Source organism: Ambystoma mexicanum, chromosome 6p (assembly GCF_040938575.1).
Source record: "Ambystoma mexicanum isolate Mex_15411 chromosome 6p, UKY_AmexF1_1, whole genome shotgun sequence".
Lineage (NCBI taxonomy): Eukaryota > Metazoa > Chordata > Amphibia > Caudata > Ambystomatidae > Ambystoma > Ambystoma mexicanum.
In genome coordinates, this window is record NC_090935.1 from 85,154,073 (window position 1) to 85,176,964 (window position 22,892).

Sequence of the window (22,892 nt, forward strand, 5' to 3'; positions counted from 1 at the left end):
ATTAATCAATAAATTACAAAACGTAATTCTAAACATGCGCAATGTCAATATGGATACCTTTTCAAACTTCGGTGAAGGTGATAGGATTCACACAAGCAGCACAGAACCATATTTCAATGAAGAGGCAGATAAACAAGAACAAAACAACCCAATTGCCATACATAGTAATGGCCGAGGGTATGAAATGGTAGAAGACGCCATTGTGGTAAAAGAAACCCTTATAGAAAAACATCCCCAACAAACTTTCAACCAAAATATTCCATTCGCCCAAACAAACCGGCCAATGTATAAATGGACATGCAGCTCAATGCATAATGTACTCCAACAATCCTTTAAATCTTTACGAAAATTCCTCAATCAGTATGTGTAGCTAAAAGACAAAACTAAAATGAAAACTTTACAAATGATGGACTCTTGTCCAGTTTGTAGACACACTGGACTTTGAGGACATTCATTAACCTGCATTTCGGGAACTGCTTGCAAAACACCTTACACCACATCAAAATGTTAGCAACACACCATCCGCTATAGGGAATCTTGTGCATAAACTATACTATGCAAAAAGTCCTGCTCTAGAACTGCAACATTTAAATAACATTCTCCTACATGGAACAGTCAAAGAACTCCTTCAGGAACCTAGGACCACCCACATGATTTGTTACTTAAAGTTGTGCATGGGATGAGAAGCACGACTTCTTGCACTTTGCGAACCAAAATAAAGATGGAATAGTTATGAAAATATCAGGGGCCAGATTACAGAAGCTTTGCACCGGTGCAAAGGTGCACGGTATTCGCACTAGGGCAACATTTGTCCTATTTTTAAAAACACTGGGACATATTAGAAAACTATTTCACCATGACAAGTGCAGTTTGGCATGGTACCATTCCGTATTAGCACTAAGGGAAACTTTGCCCTGTTGCAATAATGCAATTTTTGCCCTGGTGCCTATACCATGCCAAACTGCACTTGTCATCGTGCAATCGTTTTCTAATATGTCCCATTATTTTAAAAAATAGGGCAAACTTTGCCCTAGTGCTAATACCGGGCAATTTAGCACCTGCACCAGTGCAAAATTTCTGTAATCTGTCCCCAGGAGAACTCTGTTCTCCTGACCCTGTCAATGTATCAAGGTACTTTCACTGTAGCTTCATTGCTATGCTGCAGGTGTTCTGCAATAAAACTACCCCTCCGCTCAGAAAAGTGCAACACTTCTTTTAGGGAAATGAATATCAATCCAGAGGAGCACCACACATCCACATGCTTTTGTGGATAAAAGATGCTCCCAATTTTGGCCATGACAGTGATGCCACTGTTTCACACTGTTTTACAGTTTATTGAAAAATACATCACCTGCAACATCCCTTCAGAAAACACACATAGTGCCCCACGTACACAAATATTACACTACCAAAAACATAAGTGTGGCAAATATTGGCGACATAGATATAAAAACAAAGCTAAATACTATACCAAATGTTGTTTTGGCTTCCCTAGACCAGTATGCAAAAGAGGACAAGTAAATAGCTTGATGTATTCTCTTAGACAAAGTGTAAAAGGCACGTACCCTAAAAACACATACAATTTTTAAAGGCACAAAACATCCAAGGACATCAATGATTACAATGCAATGATTGCGCTCTTGTGGAATGCAAACATAGACATACACTACATTGCAGACTATTCCACTGCAGTTGCAAGACAGGTCACAGCCTATCTCACCAAAGCTGAGATAACAGAGCTAAAAAACCTATGGGATGACACATCATCTGACAAAACACTGTCACAAAAATTGTACAGCTTTGGTATAAAAATGCTCTCCCATACAGAATGCAAATGCTACCAATCTGCAGATCGTTTGACAGGTACAGCCTTATATGACAAATCTGAACACATTGGGCTTCATTATGACATCGGCGGTAGCCGTGCCTGTAATACAGGCACGGCTGCCGCACGTGTCATTTTTTTTCCAATGCCCGCAAATGATCAATTACCGGGTTATTATGGCCCTGCCGGACCCGGTAATTGCCCATTTGCGGGCGTCAGAAAAAAGATGCTCCCCATTCCCATTCGGCCCCATAGGATTGAATGGGAATCGGGAGGTCGGATGCACCAGCACCATTTATAACGGTGCCGGTGCATACGACATGCTGTGCTTGCGGGTGCCTTTCTGCCCACCAGGTCCGACCTGGCGTGCAGAAAGGCACCCGCAAGCACAACTTGTAGTATTCTGGTCCAGGAACTACGGTACCAGCATGCTTACCGGTACCGTAGTTCCTGGACCGGCAAACTTCTAATGAAGCCCGCGGTGCTCGCGGGTGCCTTTCTGCCCGCCAGCTCCGACTTGGCGGGCAGAAAGGCACCTGCGAGCACAACTCGTAGTTTGCCGGTCCGGGAACTACAGTACTGGCATGCTTACCGGTACCGTAGTTCCCAGACCGGCAAACTTATAATGAGGCCCCTTGTCTGGCTAAACCATGTTCCAGCTTCTTCAAAAAAGAGTACTAAAAGCCTACCAAGAGATAGAAACAATAGCCACAAATGATCCCAACAGCCAGGACATTTTGAAAAACAATGTAATTGACACATCCTATCCAAACCGAAGTACTGGTTTGGAAAACATGTGCCTGTATGCCATAGCCCAAAACTACTCCTACAAAAACAGTATCACACCAGATGAGACAACTGGCAAACATTCAGTCTCATCTTGTGAAGGGAGCATAGTTAAACTTACCAAACCTAGCCTACTTAACCATATAAAGTTATCATTTAAATCTCTGCAATATAGAGAACTTTATTACATGGCCCTATTGCAACATTGTAAACCTTGGAGAAAAGAAGAAGAATTATTAGGTAGCTATGGCTCATTTGAAGCTGCATCCAAAGCAAATGAAAGCAGTATACAAATGTCAATTTCAAAACAATACAAAGAAATGTTTCACAATGAACACCAACAAGAGGAAGAACTTGAAGCCCAACAAGATAAAGACACACCTGAAGGCAGTCAACCTTACCTTATGGGAAGCCAAGAACCACTTGGAGAACGACTCATTCTCAATGAAGCAGAAATAGTATGACTGAGGTCGAAAATACCATGTATCAATCTAAACAATCTGAAGCAGACTTGTCAGTGCTAAAATCATAGCTAAAAGATGAACAACTCACCCTTCACCTATAAGTCACTGAACAAAGTGTGCATGGTTTTAAACATGAAACTAAAACTTGTAGATGTAAAAATTATAAACCTCTGCTCTTGTATGTAAGTGGTGAATCTTGTTCTGGTAAAACGTTCTTAATTAGAATAATCAGCACATTTGTAGAAACTTGTAACAGCCCCCAAAGTTTACCTGCCAACAACATAGGAGGAATAACTTTACACCAACTACTGCTCCTCCCAGTAGAACACCAAAACAAATCAGAATACTACAAATTATCAGCAGATAAGCTGCTACTGAAATATGCAGAATTCTGAAACAAATGAAAGTGCTCCTGATGAATTAAGAATGGTTGCCAACCTCATGGTGGCTTTAATTCACCTCAGAATGCACAAAGTCCTAAAAACCGACTATGAAGAACTGTTTGGAGGAAAACACGTTATTGGTTTTGGAGTCCTCCTACAGTTAAAACATGTAAAAGGCCAACCTATCTTCAAAACATTAGGACACAAACAATGCCGTAACACACTCGGCAGCATTGGAAATGTAAATCTCTGGCAACATTTTCACTACAGAGAACTAACTCAAAACATAGGTCTGTCTGCAGACCTCACCTATGCTAACAGATTAAAAAGCATTATAAATGGGCTGCTTACTAATGATACAAAATCCATCTTAAGTAGTAGACTAATCCATGAGCAATTTGGGCGAAACACATCTGCTACTGATGTCACGAAGCAATGAACTCAACAAAATATACAATGCATGTCCTTAATACCAACCCTTGAAAGCTGCAGTCAATTCAACGAGACAATATTAAAAATAGTAAATGCAACCCATAGTGCATTTCAGCTTCACAGACAAACTAGAAGTGCACGGCATTAAAACACTCCCAATGAATTAACAAGCAACAGCATGACTAAATAGAAAAATGTATCTCCAACACAGCTGGATTAGAAAAAGTATTAACTCTGTGTATACACTGCAGAGTAATTCTAAAACGTAACCATCACCGAGAACAAGGTTTAGTCAATGGAGCAATTGGTAATGTTGTTGGTTTCCAAAAATATCCACATGACAATAACATTCAGTTTGTCAACATCCACTTTCACAAACTTGCAGAAGTTAAAGAAATTGACAGCACAATAGCATGTTTCCTTCTTTATAAAAGACATGTACATATGCAGAGAACAATTCTCTCCATCTCTTGCATATGCAGTCACTATTCACAAAACGCAAGGTCTAACCCTAGATCATGCATTGATTGGCATGGCCAGCACAGTCTTTAAAGAAGGTATTAATTACATAGCGCGTTCATGTCTGCGTACACTCAGTGGTCTATTCCTAGTTAACTTTGATGCAAACAAAGTCAATGCTGACATTGCTTGCATCCTAGAATACAACAGGCTATGTGCACTGCACATCCTTATCTAGATATGTACCCTATACCTAAACAAATAAACCCTTTAAATAGAAAAGAAATACAAACAGAAACTATGACAGATCTCCCAATAATACTACTAAAGAATCAATGACCAACTGCTTCTCCATCAAATAATACAACCACAAAACTGTCTGGTACAAACTCAACTACTCGTCCATCAGAAGACAAAGCAACACATATCTCTTCTCAAAAAAGAACTGCAGGCCCATCAAAGGATGCAGAGACATAATTCTCAGGTCCATTTAAATTCAGCAACACGACTGGAGTAAATTTCTATGCAAATGTAACAATCAATCTTCTCTTCCAATTGCCACCAATTTTTGACAAAATTTACTTAAACAGCTCGGACCAGTTGTGTTTGCAAATGCTTGTCCTTCATAGAAATGGCACAAATAATCCTGACAGCACTTACAGTGTCTCCGGTACAAGGCAAGAATTGGACTACTGTGCAGGAAAGTATAAAATGTACCATAAACACATAGGAAGATCCACAAGAATTCCTAATGTGCTTACTACAAGTACTGGAAACCAAAAACATCCCTATGAATGAAATCTTCCAGATTTCCTGTGTCCGCGGTAGCGCAGTGGGGAAAATGGCTGGAAAACACATTTGGGGTTGTTTGGTTGCCGAAAGAGGGCCTGAAAAGGGTGGGGGAGTGGAATGAAGATGATATGGAGCTGTTTTGATCGAAGATAAAAGGGCGTGCAGGTGCTGCCAAGTACGTGGACGCTGCAGTAGTCCGCGGACAATGTTGTGAACTGTTTGGAAAACACATTTGGGGTTATTTGGTGGCCGAAAGAGGGCCAGGAAAAGGTGGGGGTGTGGCAAAAAGGTGGTATGGAGCGGTTTTGATAGGGGAAAAGGTGTGCAGGTGCCCCGATTCAGATCCCTCCGGTAGACCGCAGACAATGCAGTGAACAGACAGTTTGGAGAATACATTTGGGGTTATTTGGTGGCCGAAAGAGGGCCTGGAAAAGCTGAAGATTGGAAATAAGATGATATGGGGCTGTGGAAAAAGGGCAAGCAGGTGCCGCCGAATCCGCAATCAATTTTGGTGTCCGTGGACATCATTTGGATGGTATGAGGTCCAGGGCAAGTTTTTTTATGTGAAGGTGTATTGTACGTACTTGTGATATGGTTTAATTCTATTGTAGTGGTTATAGCCAGTGGCCAGATTCTTGGGGGCATGGCCATAAACCATGCCTCCAAAAATCTGGCCACTGGTCAAAATACACTATAGTAATATGTGTATAGTAATTATAGGTACAGTAGGGGGAGTATTGTCATGATGCCTACCCCCGGGCATCCAGACCAAGTCCATCAACCCAGGAAGCAGGCATCATGTTACCCAGAGAAAGCACAGCAACCCCTGTTAGGGGTTATTTGGGTACAGTCCTGGTGTCTATGGCACCAGGCTCATATGGGGCATCAGTCCTGGCACCATAGGCGCCAGGCTCATATGTTAAAACTTACCTGATGCAGACCATGCTGCAAGAGATCCAAGCCAAAAGAGGCTTGGAAGGGACTACTTTACCTAGGGACTATTTTGTTACTCAGATGGGGTTGTGGAGGAATACTTACCTGGGACTACTTTGGAGGCTATTTAAACCACGCCCGAAGAGCAGCACGGCTTCGCGTTATCCTACATCGTAACGCTCACCATGCTTGCAGTCAGCATCCAGCCTCTTGCCACACCTGCCTCGAGTCCAGAGCGCCTAGAAAGAAGGGAAAGAAGAAGAAAGGTTAGAACAAGAACATTATTGGGTTTCTTACCTGATTCCGGATTCATCGCACCTTGAACCAGAAATAGACTTTATTTTCGCATCGCCAGCAGCAGCGCATCGCCATACTCACCGTTCCTCGCAGCATCTCTACGATCCGGTGCTGTCTCCATCATTATGTTGCCGCATTCCAGCACCTAAGGGGGACAAGAAAACAACAAGGTGAGCCGAGGGAACAAACAAGGACAATCTCTTTGCCACCATATACTTACCTGATTTTACCACCAGAGGTATTATTCACCAGCACGCCAAATCTTCTTACGCCGCACCTGTAAGAAAAGAGAAAGCAGCAAGTTAAACCTTGGCATCATTTAACAGACAGTGTGGGATAACACAGACTCTTACCTGAACGCTTTCAGCTGCCACAAGACGATCTTCTTTTGGGTCTAAGCTGCAAGATAAACAAAGGAATTGGACAAGAGTGATTATTCAGACATTTTTTGAACTCTTAAGAACTATATACTTACGGTCCATTGCCAGGAGGTTTGGAGCCAAGATTTGTCTAGAACTCTTCCAATATCCTCAAGCCAGTGAAGTAACTGGCCATCAACGCGCCCCTGCGTTCCTCGCAGGATAGAGAGCTCATCATTCAAAACTATAAGGTGAGCTTTGTGAACGGGAATATAAGAGGTGATAAATGGGGATGCAGTGAGGGGCTATTACTCAAATCCACGGGTGGGTAATTCCCTTTCTCCGCCTTTAGGAGACTACTTCTTCGGGTCAAGCGGATGAAGCTAGGTGGGCCAGTCCAGTCAGTCATCTCTGCACTACGCATCCTTTGGTGGAGACCGTGGCTGTCCAGTTCCGCTCGACACCCCTGTGAGAACCAGGTGAGCGTAACAAGTATATAGTATGTGTAATATTGTGGAATGATATCATTGAAGTGTATATGGTATTTATGATTGTAGCACAATTGAGGATAGTGCTCCTCGATATTTGCACCACTTTTGACACAGTCAACCATTCTTTCCTCATTAAATGGCTACATGAATCCTTCGGCATCACAGACTGAGCACTGGACTGCCTGACTTGTTTACCTCACATGTAGCGTCCTTTAGGGTTGTATCCTATCACTGTGGCTCTTAAATATGTATTTCGTCACTCTGGTTCACCTGATCTCGTTCTCTCCTCATTTCCAGTGTTATGCTGATGAGACACCGCTTTCCTTGAAACTTCCCTCTACTACTTTCTCCTCCCTGTTCTTTATCCCTGATGGTGTAACCGCAATCCAGGGATTGTATGCGGCTAACAATGTCTGTCTCAATGACAGTAAAATGGAGATAATTCTTATTGGGACACCTGTGCCCTTTTCCCCTCCTACCCTCTGGCCGCCCTCCATGGTCTCTCTACCGTCACCATCCTGTGAGGTCAAAAACATTGGGTTCATCTTTGACTCCTCTCTCTCCTTCACTCCTTCATTTTTTGACCTTGTCAAGAAGGCCCACTTTCAGCTTCACCTCCTTACAGGCATTCTACCTTTCCTCACCTTCTCCCAGAAGCTCAACATCTCTAGAGCCGTGGTCCTGCATAGGCTGGACTACTACAATAGTCTTTTTATCAACCGCCCCCTCAGGGACGTAATTTCACCAAAGTCCCAGGGGTAGCAGAAGTGGCATCACATGACCTTTGACCTCTGATGACATAACAGGAAGTGATGTAATTTGACCCCACCCCGACGCAACATCATGATACTGACACAATGATAAAACTGCACCCCCTCCAGCTGGAATATTAGAATACATTGCTAGTTCCCTACTGCTTCCCAAATGTATCAACCACTCTGATGTAAATAATGCAACTGCAGCAATAAATGGATATAGAAGAGTACCCACACGTACAAAGAGACAAGCTTGAAGGCAAAAATATGATGCCTATAGTGGCCTTGGTTTAGATCATATACAAGATGTACGTCACCCTGAACTGTCTAACAGTTGGTACACTGATATGATTGCGGTGGGAAGAAATAGAGGTAATGATAGCTGCTATGTGTGTTCATTAATACCCCATGCGTCAGGAGCACCCAAGGTCCTAGTACTACAGGAAGCACCAATTATAGAGGCACAATGACTAGTACACATTGCACTGTGTGGGCTAAGAGGCATGTTCCAGGCACACAATGTAAGACTCGAAGTGGTGTATGCCGATCGCCTGAAATGCAGCAATGCCTAAAGAGACCTTATTTGGTAATAGAAGGACTTAAAGACTTGAATAATAAATGGCAAGAAGCAACAGTGAGCTGCATGGCAGAGGGCCTTGTGGGCCTTGTGGGATACGAAGAAGGGGTCCTGGCAAGGGTGAAAGAGGCATGCACACAATTCTGGATTGCACATATCACAAACCTAACTTGGATTGAAGCAATGGAAAAACCAGTAAATGTGCACAGAGAAGAAAAATATGAACTTTGCTTTTACAGTGCTGGAACGATGCCTGTAGGGGTTAATGAACACTGCAACACATCTCTACTCATTTCTGATCTCAAGAAAGGCACAGCGGCAGTGATGGATTACTACTGGGTGTTGTGGCCAACAAGCATATTTGCACCTCCCACCATCATGGAGGGGCTATTGTTCGCTGGCCACACTGCACTCGGCACTACTGGTAATCCCAGAAGCATACCTGCAGGGGAGCCAACAGAAACTTTTTCCCCTACCCTCTTGCCAACACCTGAAGAAGAAACAGCAAACAACTTGCCAGCACCCCAGTTCCGCATTCTCCCAGAAAAAGTGTGAACATCTAAAAAGGAAGAAGAGGTCAAACTACCTGTCTCAAGATTCAGCAACCCTGCACAGCAAATGCCAGATGAATACCAGCTCTTTAGCAAAGCAGAAGCTTTTTTAGCCTTATTGATGGTGCAAGCACAGGCCAATAGCAAATGGCTGCAAATTGTCAGCTTGGAACTAATACAACTGGCAAATGACCCTGAACAAGGGTTCAACATCATAAAAGTGGAACTCCGGAGGCTAAGACTAATGACAATGCAGAATAGGTACATCCTGGACATACTTACTGTGCAAAAAGATTTTCGATTCTTTCAGCACATTCGTGCCTCCGGAAGATGCTGAGAATGGCTGACTGTCACACATCATCAAGGCTGTGCACAACTTGAGGGTACGCATGAAGAAAGAAGCTGGCATACACCATGATGACTGGTTCAACCTGGTATTTTCTTGGGCTCCATCCTGGCTGGGGGCAATAGTGAAGATGCTGGTGCCTGTCATCGTTTTGATTTTGGTCATTTTTTGCACGTGCCAGATGGAACTTTGATGTTGTGCCAAAGCAGTGCCACACAACGCAATGATGATGGTCTCGATTGGGGGTAACACCTAGGGCACCTCGTGGTACCACAGAGATCGGTATCCAGACAGATGACCCAAACAAACCACATATGGTTGAGATTTACCACCCCTTACACCCTCCTAGCACTGTCACCAAACCCCCACCAGACCTCGAGAACTACACCGAACATTGGGTTGACCAAGCTGGGGATGGGGGTTGCATTTACATGACGTGTACACCAGATAAATACACCCTAGCTGTGGAAAGCTTGCAAAATGTATGTAGAGCATGGGTCCCAATTAAAGATTTGCCGCTGTACGTAGAAACTAAAAGACTAGATGAAGAGAAAAGAAGAAATTCTGAAGAATATAGACAAGCTCACAGGGCCTGGAGGAACCTATTTGGGAATTTGTTACTGCAGAAGTTACGAAAGGGGGGATGCTGGGTAGGAGACAGGGTCTTCCCACCCCCCTAAGCGATACCGAATAAGCTGTTAGAGGACATATTTGGGGAGCAGGGTGGAGGAGGGGGCACACAAAAGGTGGGTGAACGATCATTGTAATGCTTGTATTAGGAGCTGTAGAAAAAACGCAAATACAAATGCCATCTTAGACAAATGGCAGACATCCTACAATGTAGGCCCAAGCACGGCCAATAATATTAGGTGCTTGAATATTAGGGCCATCGCATGAGCGTGAACAACACCCCCACCCTGGCCATGTACCACACAGCCCATGAACTCCTCCGTTGTTCCAAAGAATTACTGGCCCTCACACATAGGGAAGAATGCACCCTGCAAGGTCTTGAGAAGGGAGCAGTACCATCCCGTGAGACAGATAGCAAGGCCTCCTGCCCCCAAAGATCCCCACATGAGAAATACAGCTTTACAGTGCTTTCATCCAGAGACTCCTGCATGCCACAGCATCACCCAAACCCAGACCACGACCATAAACCTTTTACACCCCTCGATCGATCACTAAGATCAGAAAGCAAGGCTATCACACCTTCAGGCAAGGGTCACATGATTTGTGCAGCAAGGTGCAGAGTAACAACTAAATTATAGCCCACTACGTATACAACTCCGCCCATCACCTTTCTTCTCCCCATGCACCCTCAACTTGCATGCCACATACCTGCCTTTGTTTCTGCACTCTAGAATGCAGCTGTTAGCTGGTAGCACACATTTTGCCAACTGAGATTTCTAGCCAGCTTAGACCAATATATTCAGTGCCAGCAGCCTGTCCTCTTGGAATCGGACAGTGTCAGGGGTTTGGTACCCCCCACCATCCCTCAAGCTCTTTGCTTAACAAATTTGTTTAGGCTTCGGCCTTGCTGTGTTTTGCGGGGTTGGTAGGGGGTGTTGGGGCGGCTGATTCATGTGCCTCCCCACCCATATAGTCTGGCAAATGCCTGCATGAACAGTACGAATAGAGCCAGGAGCAGGTGGTGTAATGGACCCCTATTCTACCAAAGCTGTTAGAGGCTCTATACCTGGTAGCAGGTTTGCCTGAGATCAACCCAGACACTGGCGAGCAAGCCTTGGACTTTGCCTACTCGTGGGTAGGGGGTTCGGGGCTCTCCCCACGCTTTGTGGGTCCATGTGTGATGTGCTCCCTTTTCACATGGGTGCTGCATGTTGATGTGTAGAATGCCATGTCTCTGTCCTAAAATGTGCCAGACGAGGTGTCGGTGCACTGCAGCATGGCTCTTGTGTCACACAAACTGCATTCTCCATCATGTCCCGAACATGCTGGTTTAACTTCGGGGCACAGTTTAAGCATGGCAGGCACCCACCCCATACAGACACAGCATTATGGACTGCTGCAAGCCAGCAGCACATTTTCACCGCTGTGAGGCACAAGAAAGCGATATGATAGCTCAGTGGGTTGAGCGCTTGCTACGGTGATGTGTGAAAGGCCTGACCAGGGTTGGTGCCCGCAGGTTATGTGCTGGGGTTTGGGAACTGCAGGGTTTTGTTACAGAGTCGAGATAGCTCAGTGGGTTCAGCACCTGCTGTGGCAATGTGTGCAAGGTCAGCAAGTCTCAGGTTCAGATCCTGGCTAGGAGAACTGAGCCTTTCAATTTTCTGAGGTCGATACATGAGTACTGGCTACAGTTGGGATGATAATTGGATGTGAATATGTGCTATGTACAGCACTTGAGAAGTTCCCTAACAATAGTTGCTCCAATCGGCAGCTTTGCAAGAAGCAAGTCAGGCGACTGGCTTTCCATTTCCCAGCTACAGTTATTTCATATTGGGCTATTGCTCTATTCTCCTTCCTTCTCTTTCTCTAGCACATTCACGCCTCTTAGCCCATCCCCTTTAAAACTTTGCACTCTGCTGCCTATAAATGCAAAATGCAAAGGACAACAGTAAATTCCAAAACTATGGGCATTGCCAAAGCTTGTTTTGTATGTGGCAGCAACATGAATTCAAGTAGAGCCAATAGAAAATACATTTGCTTTAAGATGTTCAATAAGCTACACCTTAACTTGTGTTTATAATTTTATACATTGTATAGTTATTTTATTATGATAGGAGAATTTTGTTGTGTATAGTTTGATTGGCCCCAACCCCTTTTCATAATGGGATTCCCTATTTTCTGTGTAGAGCCATTTTCAGTGGAACCATTTAATATTGGCCTGAGCTGTTTGGCAACAGGATTATAATCGGGAAAACCTTAAAACAATGTAGTGGGCAGCAATCTCTTCGGGGGCCAGAGTGCTCACTGTTCTTTACCGGACCATTGCATTACGTGGGGGCAAGCATTGTAAAGTCATTTAGTATTGTAGATACTTTATTTAGTGCTTCAACTTTATTTGTGCTGTTTGTAAGACACTATATGAGCCCATTTAGGGCTATGACATCCACAATGATTAGTGTATGCAAGTGGAGTGGCCAGTACATCAGTTTGCATTGTACACAAACCCCATCAGCAATGTAGCTCCCCATTGTTGTGGACCTTGCATGTCTGTTAAATGCCAGATTCATTGTGAATCACGTTGGGAAAAGGAAGGGGTTTGGGGAACCCTGTCATTCTGGTGCTGGATATGTTAGGTTGTTGCGTGTAGCGCATTAAGAAAAAAGTCTTGCCACCGATATCTGTAGTGCAGTGTTTTTTTATTTTTCCATACGTATGTACACGCCTAATTAGTTAATGAACAAAGCGAACAAACATTGACCTATATAAATACACAAGACATTTTTTTCTCCAAGAAAGTCAACTGGGATCCAGTTAAGAAGACACAACAAATTATCAGTGATATCAACCTGAAAAACCTGGAATAAACACACCTCCTCGTCAACATGGAGAATGACGATGATGGTCTATCCTCCTCCAAACATGATATCAATGATATCAATTGGGAACCACATGGTTGGTCGGACTATCTTCTAGTGACACTCGATGTTAAAGCACTATACACCGCTATTGATGACATTTTGGCTATCAAAGTTATTTACTTTACCTTCTCTAAGACGTCGGCCTCATTTTTCTCCCATTTGGAAATTATGGTAAGAGGTATCGCAATGGGAGCAATATATGCACCTGCTATGGCAAACTTGTTCACGAATCAATATGAGCAAGTGCATGCCTTCTCTAATCAAGAACATAACCAACACATTCACAAATAGTACCGATATATAGATAACATTTTCTTTCTTGATATGGACAGGTACACAGGACCTACTTGGAACCTTCAAGAAGTATCTGAATAACAATCGGTTTGGACTCGAGCTAAAAGGATCTGAGTAATCAACGTAATGAGTTCTCGGATGGAGAAAAACTTAAAACCACCACCTATCGAAAACCCACAGAGGTAAATTTGGTACTCTTTGCCCCAAGCTGCCATCGGAGGTGGGTGATTGAGAACATTCCAAAAGGGGAGTTCATCAGAGCCATGCGTAATTGCAGCTATGGTGGAGCATTCAGAAAAGAATGAGGATAATTACAAACCACATTTTCAGAGAGAGGGTATGCTGATAAATCAATTGACAAAGCTTTATCCATTGCCACCAAGAGGGTGTGCAAAACATTACTAACCCGGGGGAGCAAAAAATCAGCACAGAACAATGCCATCAGATACGTGACTAGATTCCATCAAGATAGTCACACAATACAAAACATTCTCAAAAAACATTGACATCTGCTACGCATTGAGAAAGAAATACAAGATTGGATAACTTCAAGACCCCAATTATCATATAGAAAAGCGCCTTGCTGAGTCCATCCTACATGTCACCTCTTGCTGCCAGGAAGTCAAACTGGCTCTCATCTGCTAATGCGGGTGGTTTCTATAAATGTGGAACCTGCACAATGTGCAAGCATGTCCTGAATGCCAAATCAATTTGCTTCACCAAAGATCACAATCACAAAGTCACCCAATTTATCAACTGTAAATCTTAGTTTGTCATATATGTAATCATATGCATCTGAAACTTGAAATACATTTGTAGTACGATAAGAGAACTAAGAACAAGAGTGAGAGAAAATCTGAGCTGTTTAGCTCACAAGATGCTAGATATCCTCTCACCATGCACTGGCAGGAAAAACATCAACTGGACAGAAAAGAAGATATCAAGTTTGCAGGACTGGAAATCATCAACCAAGATCAAAGAGGTTGAGACAGAGAAAAAAGACTGCGACAACAAGAAGCCAGACTCATCTGCAAATACAGGACTGTCAGGATTGGTCTCAACACGGACCATGAGTTCAATGTGTTTAATCTGTCTCCCCTACAGCGCCACGCACGGGGATACCCATTTTTACACCATGCCTACATGCCCTCAACATAGATTACTAGAGCAGCACATCATACCCAGGAGCCACGCCACCCCCAAACATCTCTCTGTCCCACCCTCTTTATTTTGGGTCATAATCTCTCCAACTCTACCAAACACTCTGTGACCTTGCAGCGCACATCACCTGCTCCATCTTAGATAGGATTCCTAATCGTCCACTATCAGGGAACTCCCACTTTCTGTCCTTCGGAACCCATCCTAAACAACTACCTCCACTTGCCAATTGGTCTTTATGGCCACCCACTCCTCCTTATACACCTCAACTGCTGCCTGGCCCACACAGTTGCAGCTTGACACACCCGACTAACAGTGGCCTGAGACAACCCTGAGCTCAGCCTCACAGACATTTATCTTCGGCACACCAACATCCCCAACGATGACCCTCCCACCCATTGTGTTGAATCGGAATCTAATACAATCTCCATGTCGCAGAATGGCCTTTATGCCAGATTAGTCCATTATTTGTCGAAGGCACTCTTAATTGCTGCAGCACATTATTTTGGAACCACAGGACTGAGACAATTGTGAGTCCAGCTTCGACTGCAAAATTGCTCGCCATTCATTTGCCAAAGACACTCTCTGTAACTTCCTTACACTAGTAGGGAACCACCGGACTGAGACAATGGGCCTCAGTACGAGTCCGGCGGTAGCCGTGCCGGAAAATCTGGCAGGCTACCGCCAGACCCGTATTTCCATTCCGCCTCCGTGATTGCCGGAATCACCGGGGCATTACAACCCCGGCGACCCGGTAATTCCGGAGGCAGAATTCTGTAAATCCCCATTCCCATGGAGTCCATGGGGATGGGGACCATGGAAACACTGTTTCCGTCTATGACAGAGCCGGTGTTTCCATGTCCGCTTGCAGGCGGGTGGTGTTAAACCAGCCAGGTCAGACCTGGAGGGAGTGACACCTCCCGCCGGCAGGACTCTGAATCAGCCGGTCCGGAAAGAACGGTTTTACTGCCACCGTTCTTTCCGGACTGGCAGGGTCGTAATGAGGCCCAATGTCTGCGTCCAGCCTCCAATGCATAATTGATTGGGAATAACATTCCATTTACATGCTTTCAACACAATTGTTGATTGACTTCCACTCGTGCAGCACACCAACTCCCTACCACCCACGCATTTGCAGTACAACTTTAGAACATTCTCTCTTCCTTTTACACATGCAGCAGTATAATGTAATCCCTCTCCTTGATTGCATTCTTAAAACTACCAGCTTCACACATGGTCACGTGACTGAATGCTATGTATTTTCCATTTCACAGGCAGCCCGTTAGGCACAGCTGTCCAATCAAGGCAGTTTACATTCACACGCCCTCTGAGTGGGGACCAATCAGAATCGGGATTACACATCCCCCTTGGGCCAATCCTGGCACCTCTCATGTATATATACCCTACCGAAGATGGCGGCTGGGATCGAAAGATCTCTGGACCGTCCATCCCATATCCAGAGGCCCTGCTGGGCCGTAAGGTAGCTCCTTCTCCCTCCAGGGCTACCCTGGCCTCTTCACACCCCCATGCAACGCCACTACAGCCTCGGCTGTAATTTCACACAAAGCACCCCCCTCACCCACTAGCAACACAACACCGGCACCTTCACTTCCCATATCAGGAAGTCTGTGATTACGGCACTAGGGCCACTCCTACCCCCCTATTTTCATTCGTATTTATATTGCGCCACACCAGTGATACACTACAACTATGGGAGATTTTAGAATCGTTAGCAATCTGCCGTACTTGAACCAGCGTATTACACAATCCCTTAGGACTATGCATCTGACTTTCTCCGTTTATGCAATCACCACTCTGACACCTATTTCAAGCACACTGCGTCCAACCTTTATTAGTGCTCCGTGCACCAACATTTGTCTTTGCACACAAGATGCATCACTGCTGTCAGCTGCATTTAACTAGACGGATGATACAGGGGACTCCCGTATTACACCATGTATACGGTGGCCACACGATCACCATTAAATCCCTTAACGCCCTTACTGGCATGATGACACTGATCTCCAGTACTGTGCGCATGCCAGTCCCCATGACAATGTATTTTCATGACGCAATCACCTCCTTGAGTACCATGCTTAGCCCCCTTTTTAATCTCTGTGCACCGACATGTCCGTGCCACCTGAAGCACCCGTGCTGGCATCTTCAATTGATCTAGACTCGTGCGGCAGGGCACCTGACACTTCGCCCACACTGATGAGCACTCATGTCACACCACTATGCTTCTACACTGTGGGCAGCACAGAGCAACCTATGCACAACGCATCAAATTGAACTAACCAGGGGAGTAGCTACCGCTCAGGGACACCTATGTTGCTGCCCCAGCCACGAGTACTTTTGGCAATCAGGCTCTTTCCACACCAGATTACTCTAGTTAACAATCCCTTTGTTTCTATTGACCAGCTGCCTACCAGCTCCCTACACAGGGTCCATCGAATATACTCCGACCACGGTAAGAAGCTGATTATTCACAGTACATCTCTGTTTTTTACTATTCAGACCCGATCCTAATCCTCCTTTCACTTGCTCCTTGGTGCTCCAACCCGCCCTCCTCTCATGGGGCATTCTAAAACTACAATTGTATATGGTGTCTATATCTATGACTGTTGTCTATCAAAAGTGTGATGCAAATTTGCCATAATGCTTTATAACATGCTCGTCATGCAAATGGGCACGAATGCCGTATAAATATTCAACTTTGCACCGCATTGTGCACTAAAGACACCATTCACATCACACTCTCACACACAATCACTTGTCACCACTAATTGCTTTATGACCATGCTTGTTTACATAGCCTTGATGAACACCTTTTTGGGTCGAAACACGTGTTGGCTTTGTTCATGAAGTAACGATGCGTGTACATACGTATGGAAACATAAAAAAGACACTGCATAGACAGATATCGGTGGCAAGTCATTTTTCTGAATGAGCTACACGCAACAACCTAACATATCCAGCGCCTTGAACGACAGGGTTCCCCAAATCCCTCCCTTTTCCCAACTAACCGTGCATCAATCCCTGCAATTTGCACTGGTGTACAGTGGCTTTGATTCCTTGACATGTTTACATACATGGACAGTCCATCTCCGGCTGTGAAATGTGTTTGTCAAACTTAGAATCATACCAAGGTTTGTCTAGTTGGGAGGTTGCCTGAATCTATAAATCTGGTATACATCTATATATCGTTGTATAATAAGTTCTGTAAAATACAAATTTCTCTTGGGCTAAACCGGGATCTGCCAAAAACCTGCTTTAATGATCTCTTCTATAGCACAAGATTGAAACCTTCTTGGTCCTGTAATAATGGAGAAGGTTTTCAACAATATGCTGCCTCAACGGCTAAACGAAATCTCATTGTCAAAGTTTTCAGATAATCAAAGGCCTAATGGATTTGACTGAATAAACAAAACGTGCTAATTTAAAGAACATACTTTAGTCAGTGTTATTTTTTAAAATTGATGTATAAGTATAGTTTGAATTCTAATTTGCTTTTCATCAGCTTAACAGGTACCTGCATAATCTACACTCCAAGACACCTGCTGGAGATGAGTTATCTTTTGATTTCAAAGGGGATGTTCCTGCTCAGTATGATATCATGAACTGGGTTTACTTTCCTAATGGATCCATGACAAACATTGAAGTTGGACGTTTTGATCCCATGGCTCCACCAGACTGTCAACTCTTCATCAAAGACAGCTCCATCCTATGGCACTCTGAGGGGGGCAGCATGAACAAGGTGAGTGTGAGCTGTTGCATCTTGCACACCTGCGTGTTATATCACCTGTATGCTGGTTTACGTATTCGGTATGGTTCAGGCCTGTAACATTAATAAGAACAGCATGGAGGCCAATGGAGAGTTCTTCAGCCAATTAATTTATGGAAAAGACGTCCATAACTAAATGATAGTTCACTGCAGTTCACATAATTGCACAGCTTGTTTACAGAATTGCAAACATGTCTGCCTCTCTCCTGTCAGTATTTTAGCTCTTTTGATTCCATATGGCCCAAAAAGCTTCCAAAATGCATACTCCAGTGAAACACCTCATCAGACAAAGGCTTCCAATTTCCATACACTAGCCATTCCACAAAGCTTTCAGACACCCTCCCTGGACATGACCTGTGAACTGTATGCATTTGGAAGGACAGGTCTCAGGTTTCAAGAGAAACTGTTTTCTCTAAAGCCAGATGCAGATTCTGTCATGTAAAATGCATATGGAAAACATTTCAACAGTCCACACTTATCACTGTGCAAATAAAAAGGAAAACATTGGATATAAGTGCCTTTTCATTGAGATCGTTTTCAGAAGATGATAAAGGCACACCCATGTTAATATTTCTGATTTGTCCATCTTGAAAACTTTTAACACTCATTTTGAAGTATTTCTGACTTCTATATAATTTAAGAAAATGTTTTTTTAAGTTCTCCCTTTTTAACTAATATGCATAAATTATGTGCTGAAATTGCAGTCAACATCAGTAATGTAAGTCCAGTTGCCCTATACATAATGAAATTCATCCTCAAGGTAATGCATTATTTCCATTCCTCCACTGGTGTGGATAAGTGAGGCGCGGCCGAGCCATTGTCATTTTTCAATTGGCATTTTAGCGCTGCATCGCCTAGGCTAAAGGCACATTGCTGTACTTTTACTTTTTAACATTAGCGTAGCCCTGTTGCGCTGCAGCGCCTGCTCTCACGTCCCCATTCTCCCATTGGTGAACTGGGCCCTTATCTGATGGCCTTCTAGACAGTCCCCTTGGCGAAGGACCCGAGGCTAAGGACAGCTCCAGTGGTGTCTGCCTGAGAAGCAAGGAGCCTGCAGCCGTCAACCTGCTGCAACTAATCAGTTAGGGGGGGTGCAGTACTCCCTGCACCCTTACAATCTGACTCACCCTGCCCCTTTTTCACTCCTCACTGTCTCTTTAATCCACAACATCTCAGTAACCTGTTTACTTAGCCTGCCCTAACTTCTGCACTGATATTCACTGTCCTTGCATTACTGCTGTGTTACAACATTAGCGTTTTCACCTTTTAGGAAAGTTGAATCTGGGTGTTTTACATTGCGCTGTGTTAAAAACTGAGCATTCTTTCCCACTTCTAGGAAAGTTTAATCTGGATGTTTTACATTGTGCTGTGTTTAAAAACAGAGCATTCTTTACACCTTCTAGGAAAGTTGAATCTGTGTGTTTTACCTTGTGCTGTGCTTTAACTGAGCATTTGTTTCCCCTTCTGAGAAGGTTGAATCTGGGTGTTGCATTCTGGTAATTGTGACACTGTCACTGGGTCTCTTTAGGCTTTATCCCACCCTAGACCCCCCCGCAAGATGCCCCTGTGTCTTCCTTTGATGCTCATCCCGAGTTGTGTGCTACAGGGCTGTGTGCTTCACTCTCTTCCCCCAGTCGTGTCTCCTCCCTCCTACCTCCTCCACACCCTCTATGGTGCTTGCTGTTACTCCCATCTTCTCTAACTGCTACTCTATCCCCTATCCTATCCCTCTCACTAAGTCTGGTAGGAGGAAGTTCAAAAGGGACATCCTGGTCTCCAACCCAGGCCTCTGTATTGCTGATACCTACACCAGTGCTTCTAGACAGACCCTTACCGACATCCTCTTTGTCGTTCCCTCTCCAGACCTATGAAGCCCCCCTATGGTCTCTGTTCTCTCCCCTTTTTCTTCCTCCCACATTACTGGTGGCACTTGGGGGGAGGTCCTCCTGGTCCCCTTCCACTCCTCCAAGACCATCATTAATGTCTTTCTGAATAGCACTGTCTTGGTCCAGGGCCCTCAGCACAATCTCCTCCTTTATGTTAACTTCCTTCTCCCTCTACTCCTACCTACACCCCTCTGGCTCCTCCGCCACCTCCCTCTTCTGCCACCTCTCTGGCACCATCCTCATATTTTCTGGCCACTCTGCCACCTTCTTACTCAGCCACTCTCTGGCACCCTCTCCAGTCTACTCTGGCATCTCCTGCTTCCTCCTCTGCCCACTCTCGGGCCCCTATACCACCTCTGTAGGGCGCACCTCTTGCCTGTACCCTACCCTGTAAGTCTTTCAAATGTGGCAATTTCCCTACACTTAACTTCTGCTCTGCTGTCAAACACTCCTCCGACATATGCTGACTCCTCAAAGAACTTGATATGGATGTTCTCTGTCTGACGACACATAGTTCATGGCCGGCTCAGTCATGAGTTTCGACACTCTCCTCACTGATGGTTACAAGATCTTCTCTGAACCTAGAACCAAACATCCAGGAGGTGGAGTAGCTCTGATCTTTCCAGAGTGGATCTTTGTTTCTGTCATTCCTACGCAGGCCTACTCATCCTTTGAATGCCTGGTATGCAGGCTCTCTATCTCTCCTTGCCTCTCTCTTACTGTTGCCACCATTTGCAGGCCACCAGGCCTAGTTGCCCTCTTCCTCTCTGAGTGGGCCGTCCACTCCTCCCCTCTCTTTGCCTCTTCCTCTCAATTTCTCCTCCTTGGAGACCTCAACATCCACCTGTATGCTTCTAACCCCTCCTCTAGGCTCTTCCACAATCTCTGCAACTCTTTCTTTCTATTTTACTCTCTGGCCTGACACACTCTGCCGGGCACACCCTGAATATTGTCAACTCTTATTACACCCCCCCTCAAACATTCTCAACACTTGTTTCTCTTGGACTGACCACTTTCCTCTCTCTTCCCACCTGATGCTCTCTGCCCCCCAGGTGAAGCAGACGCCAGCACTTCCAGGCAACTTCACGGTCATCCGGTCCATGAAGCGTGTTTCAGTGGAGGCTTTCTCCGCTATTTACTCCCCCCTCCTATGCCTGTGCCTGACACAGACTCTGACACAGCCCTCTCTAACCTTCCTCTCTCTATCACTAACACTCTTGATGTCCTTGCCCCTGTCATGATGATATGTTTGAAGCCCATCTCCAAGTGCAACTCTTGGTATGACTCCGACCATGGCACCTTTAAAGGAATGGTTCGGTCAAAAATTGTTATTGCCCCTACAGGTCGGCCATGTGCTTTTAAGCCTAAGTCGCTCGATTTTAGAAAAATTTCCTATGGACCTTACCCGAGTTTTCATCCATTAAACGCACGCGAAAACAGGCATCAGGGAGCTGCCATTTTGTGATAATCCTATCATTTCCCCCATCGCCCTGGCTGACCTGCTTTTGCGGCACTAAATCATATCCCCCGCCCCTGAGCCTGTCATCAGCAGACGCATACCGCCCATTTCACAACGCCAAAGCACGTCTCGTGTCAACATTCGCTGCGCTTCAGCTAATGACGTGTCGCCATGGAAATGGCAGGACGCCTCTTTCCTGAATAAGTATAAACAGACCATTTCACAACACACAGCAGCAGATTTTCGATTCCATTCCTCTCTCTGTGTTACTTTGAGTATTCTGTGACTCGTTTATGTGCTCTGAACACACAATGGCTACAATAATGCACAAGCCCGAGTATACCGAGGAGGAACTACTGGAAAGGGAAACGCGCGAAAACGATGGGTCTTCTTACGGCAGTTGGGAGGACGATTCAACAGCTGAAGAGCCTGGACCTAGTCGCATGGACGGTGTTTCCACCTAGTGCACATGCAATCGGCGCAAGCTAATGCCAACCGAGGACGAGAACTGCTGCTGCTGTGAAAACTCTGTATGCGTGGCCTACGTTTCGGAAGGCGAGCCACGACCGCAATGCATCACCGAGCTGCCAGACTTCAGGGCAGCCTGCCTCACACGGTCCGTGTTGAGGATAATGATGGTGCTTATGCACGAACTTCGCGCAACTGTTCGTACTCGTAATCCGAGTAACGAGCAAGTATACTCTGTTTGTCATGCCACTCCTATTTCATGGTCTTCTACTATATCCAAAATTACATATACATATCATTGTAACGCACGAAAGTCGTTCAATAGTGTGCAGTGTCTAGATAGCATTTGTCTGAGCAGAATGCCATTAGTTACAAGAATTGTCATTGACAACAAACGTTTATTAAACTTATCTTGGTCATTTAAAAACAGTTTGTTTCATTCCTTTTCACAGGTGGTACAGGCTAGTGGCCCATCGTTCCTTTACATGGTGGCTTCACGGGAGGCTTGGACACCATGTTCGGAGAGTGATACCCGCCTGTGCCGTTCATGCCATAAGAGAAACGTTCCTGAGTGACAGCGGTCAGTACAGTGGATTTTCTCTCGCTGTGCTGCAACCTGAACTGTACAATGTTTAAAGTCTTGTATTTTTGTGTCATCAAAATAAGATACAAAATAAAACACCACATATATTTTAACAACGGTTGTTTCGATTTTTTAAATGAATCAAGTGTGCCTCCATTCAAGGATGGATGTCAGACATCTGTGCTCGGAACGGGTGAAGTTCAGGTCGCTGTGAAGCGGGGTGGTCATTATCTAAGCTAACATAATATATTATCAATAATGC

The 22,892-nt window shown here is 44.7% G+C and overlaps 1 protein-coding gene across 1 annotated transcript in view; it reads left to right on the forward strand.

Annotated features, from left to right (window-relative positions):
• LOC138510689 (vomeronasal type-2 receptor 26-like) overlaps positions 1–22,892 on the forward strand; it is a 338,579-nt gene that overhangs the window by 234,743 nt on the left and 80,944 nt on the right. Inside the window, exon 5 of the mRNA XM_069626464.1 lies at positions 17,971–18,207. Coding sequence (XP_069482565.1) covers positions 17,971–18,207 — 237 coding nt within the window. The remainder of the gene's footprint in view (positions 1–17,970; positions 18,208–22,892) is intronic.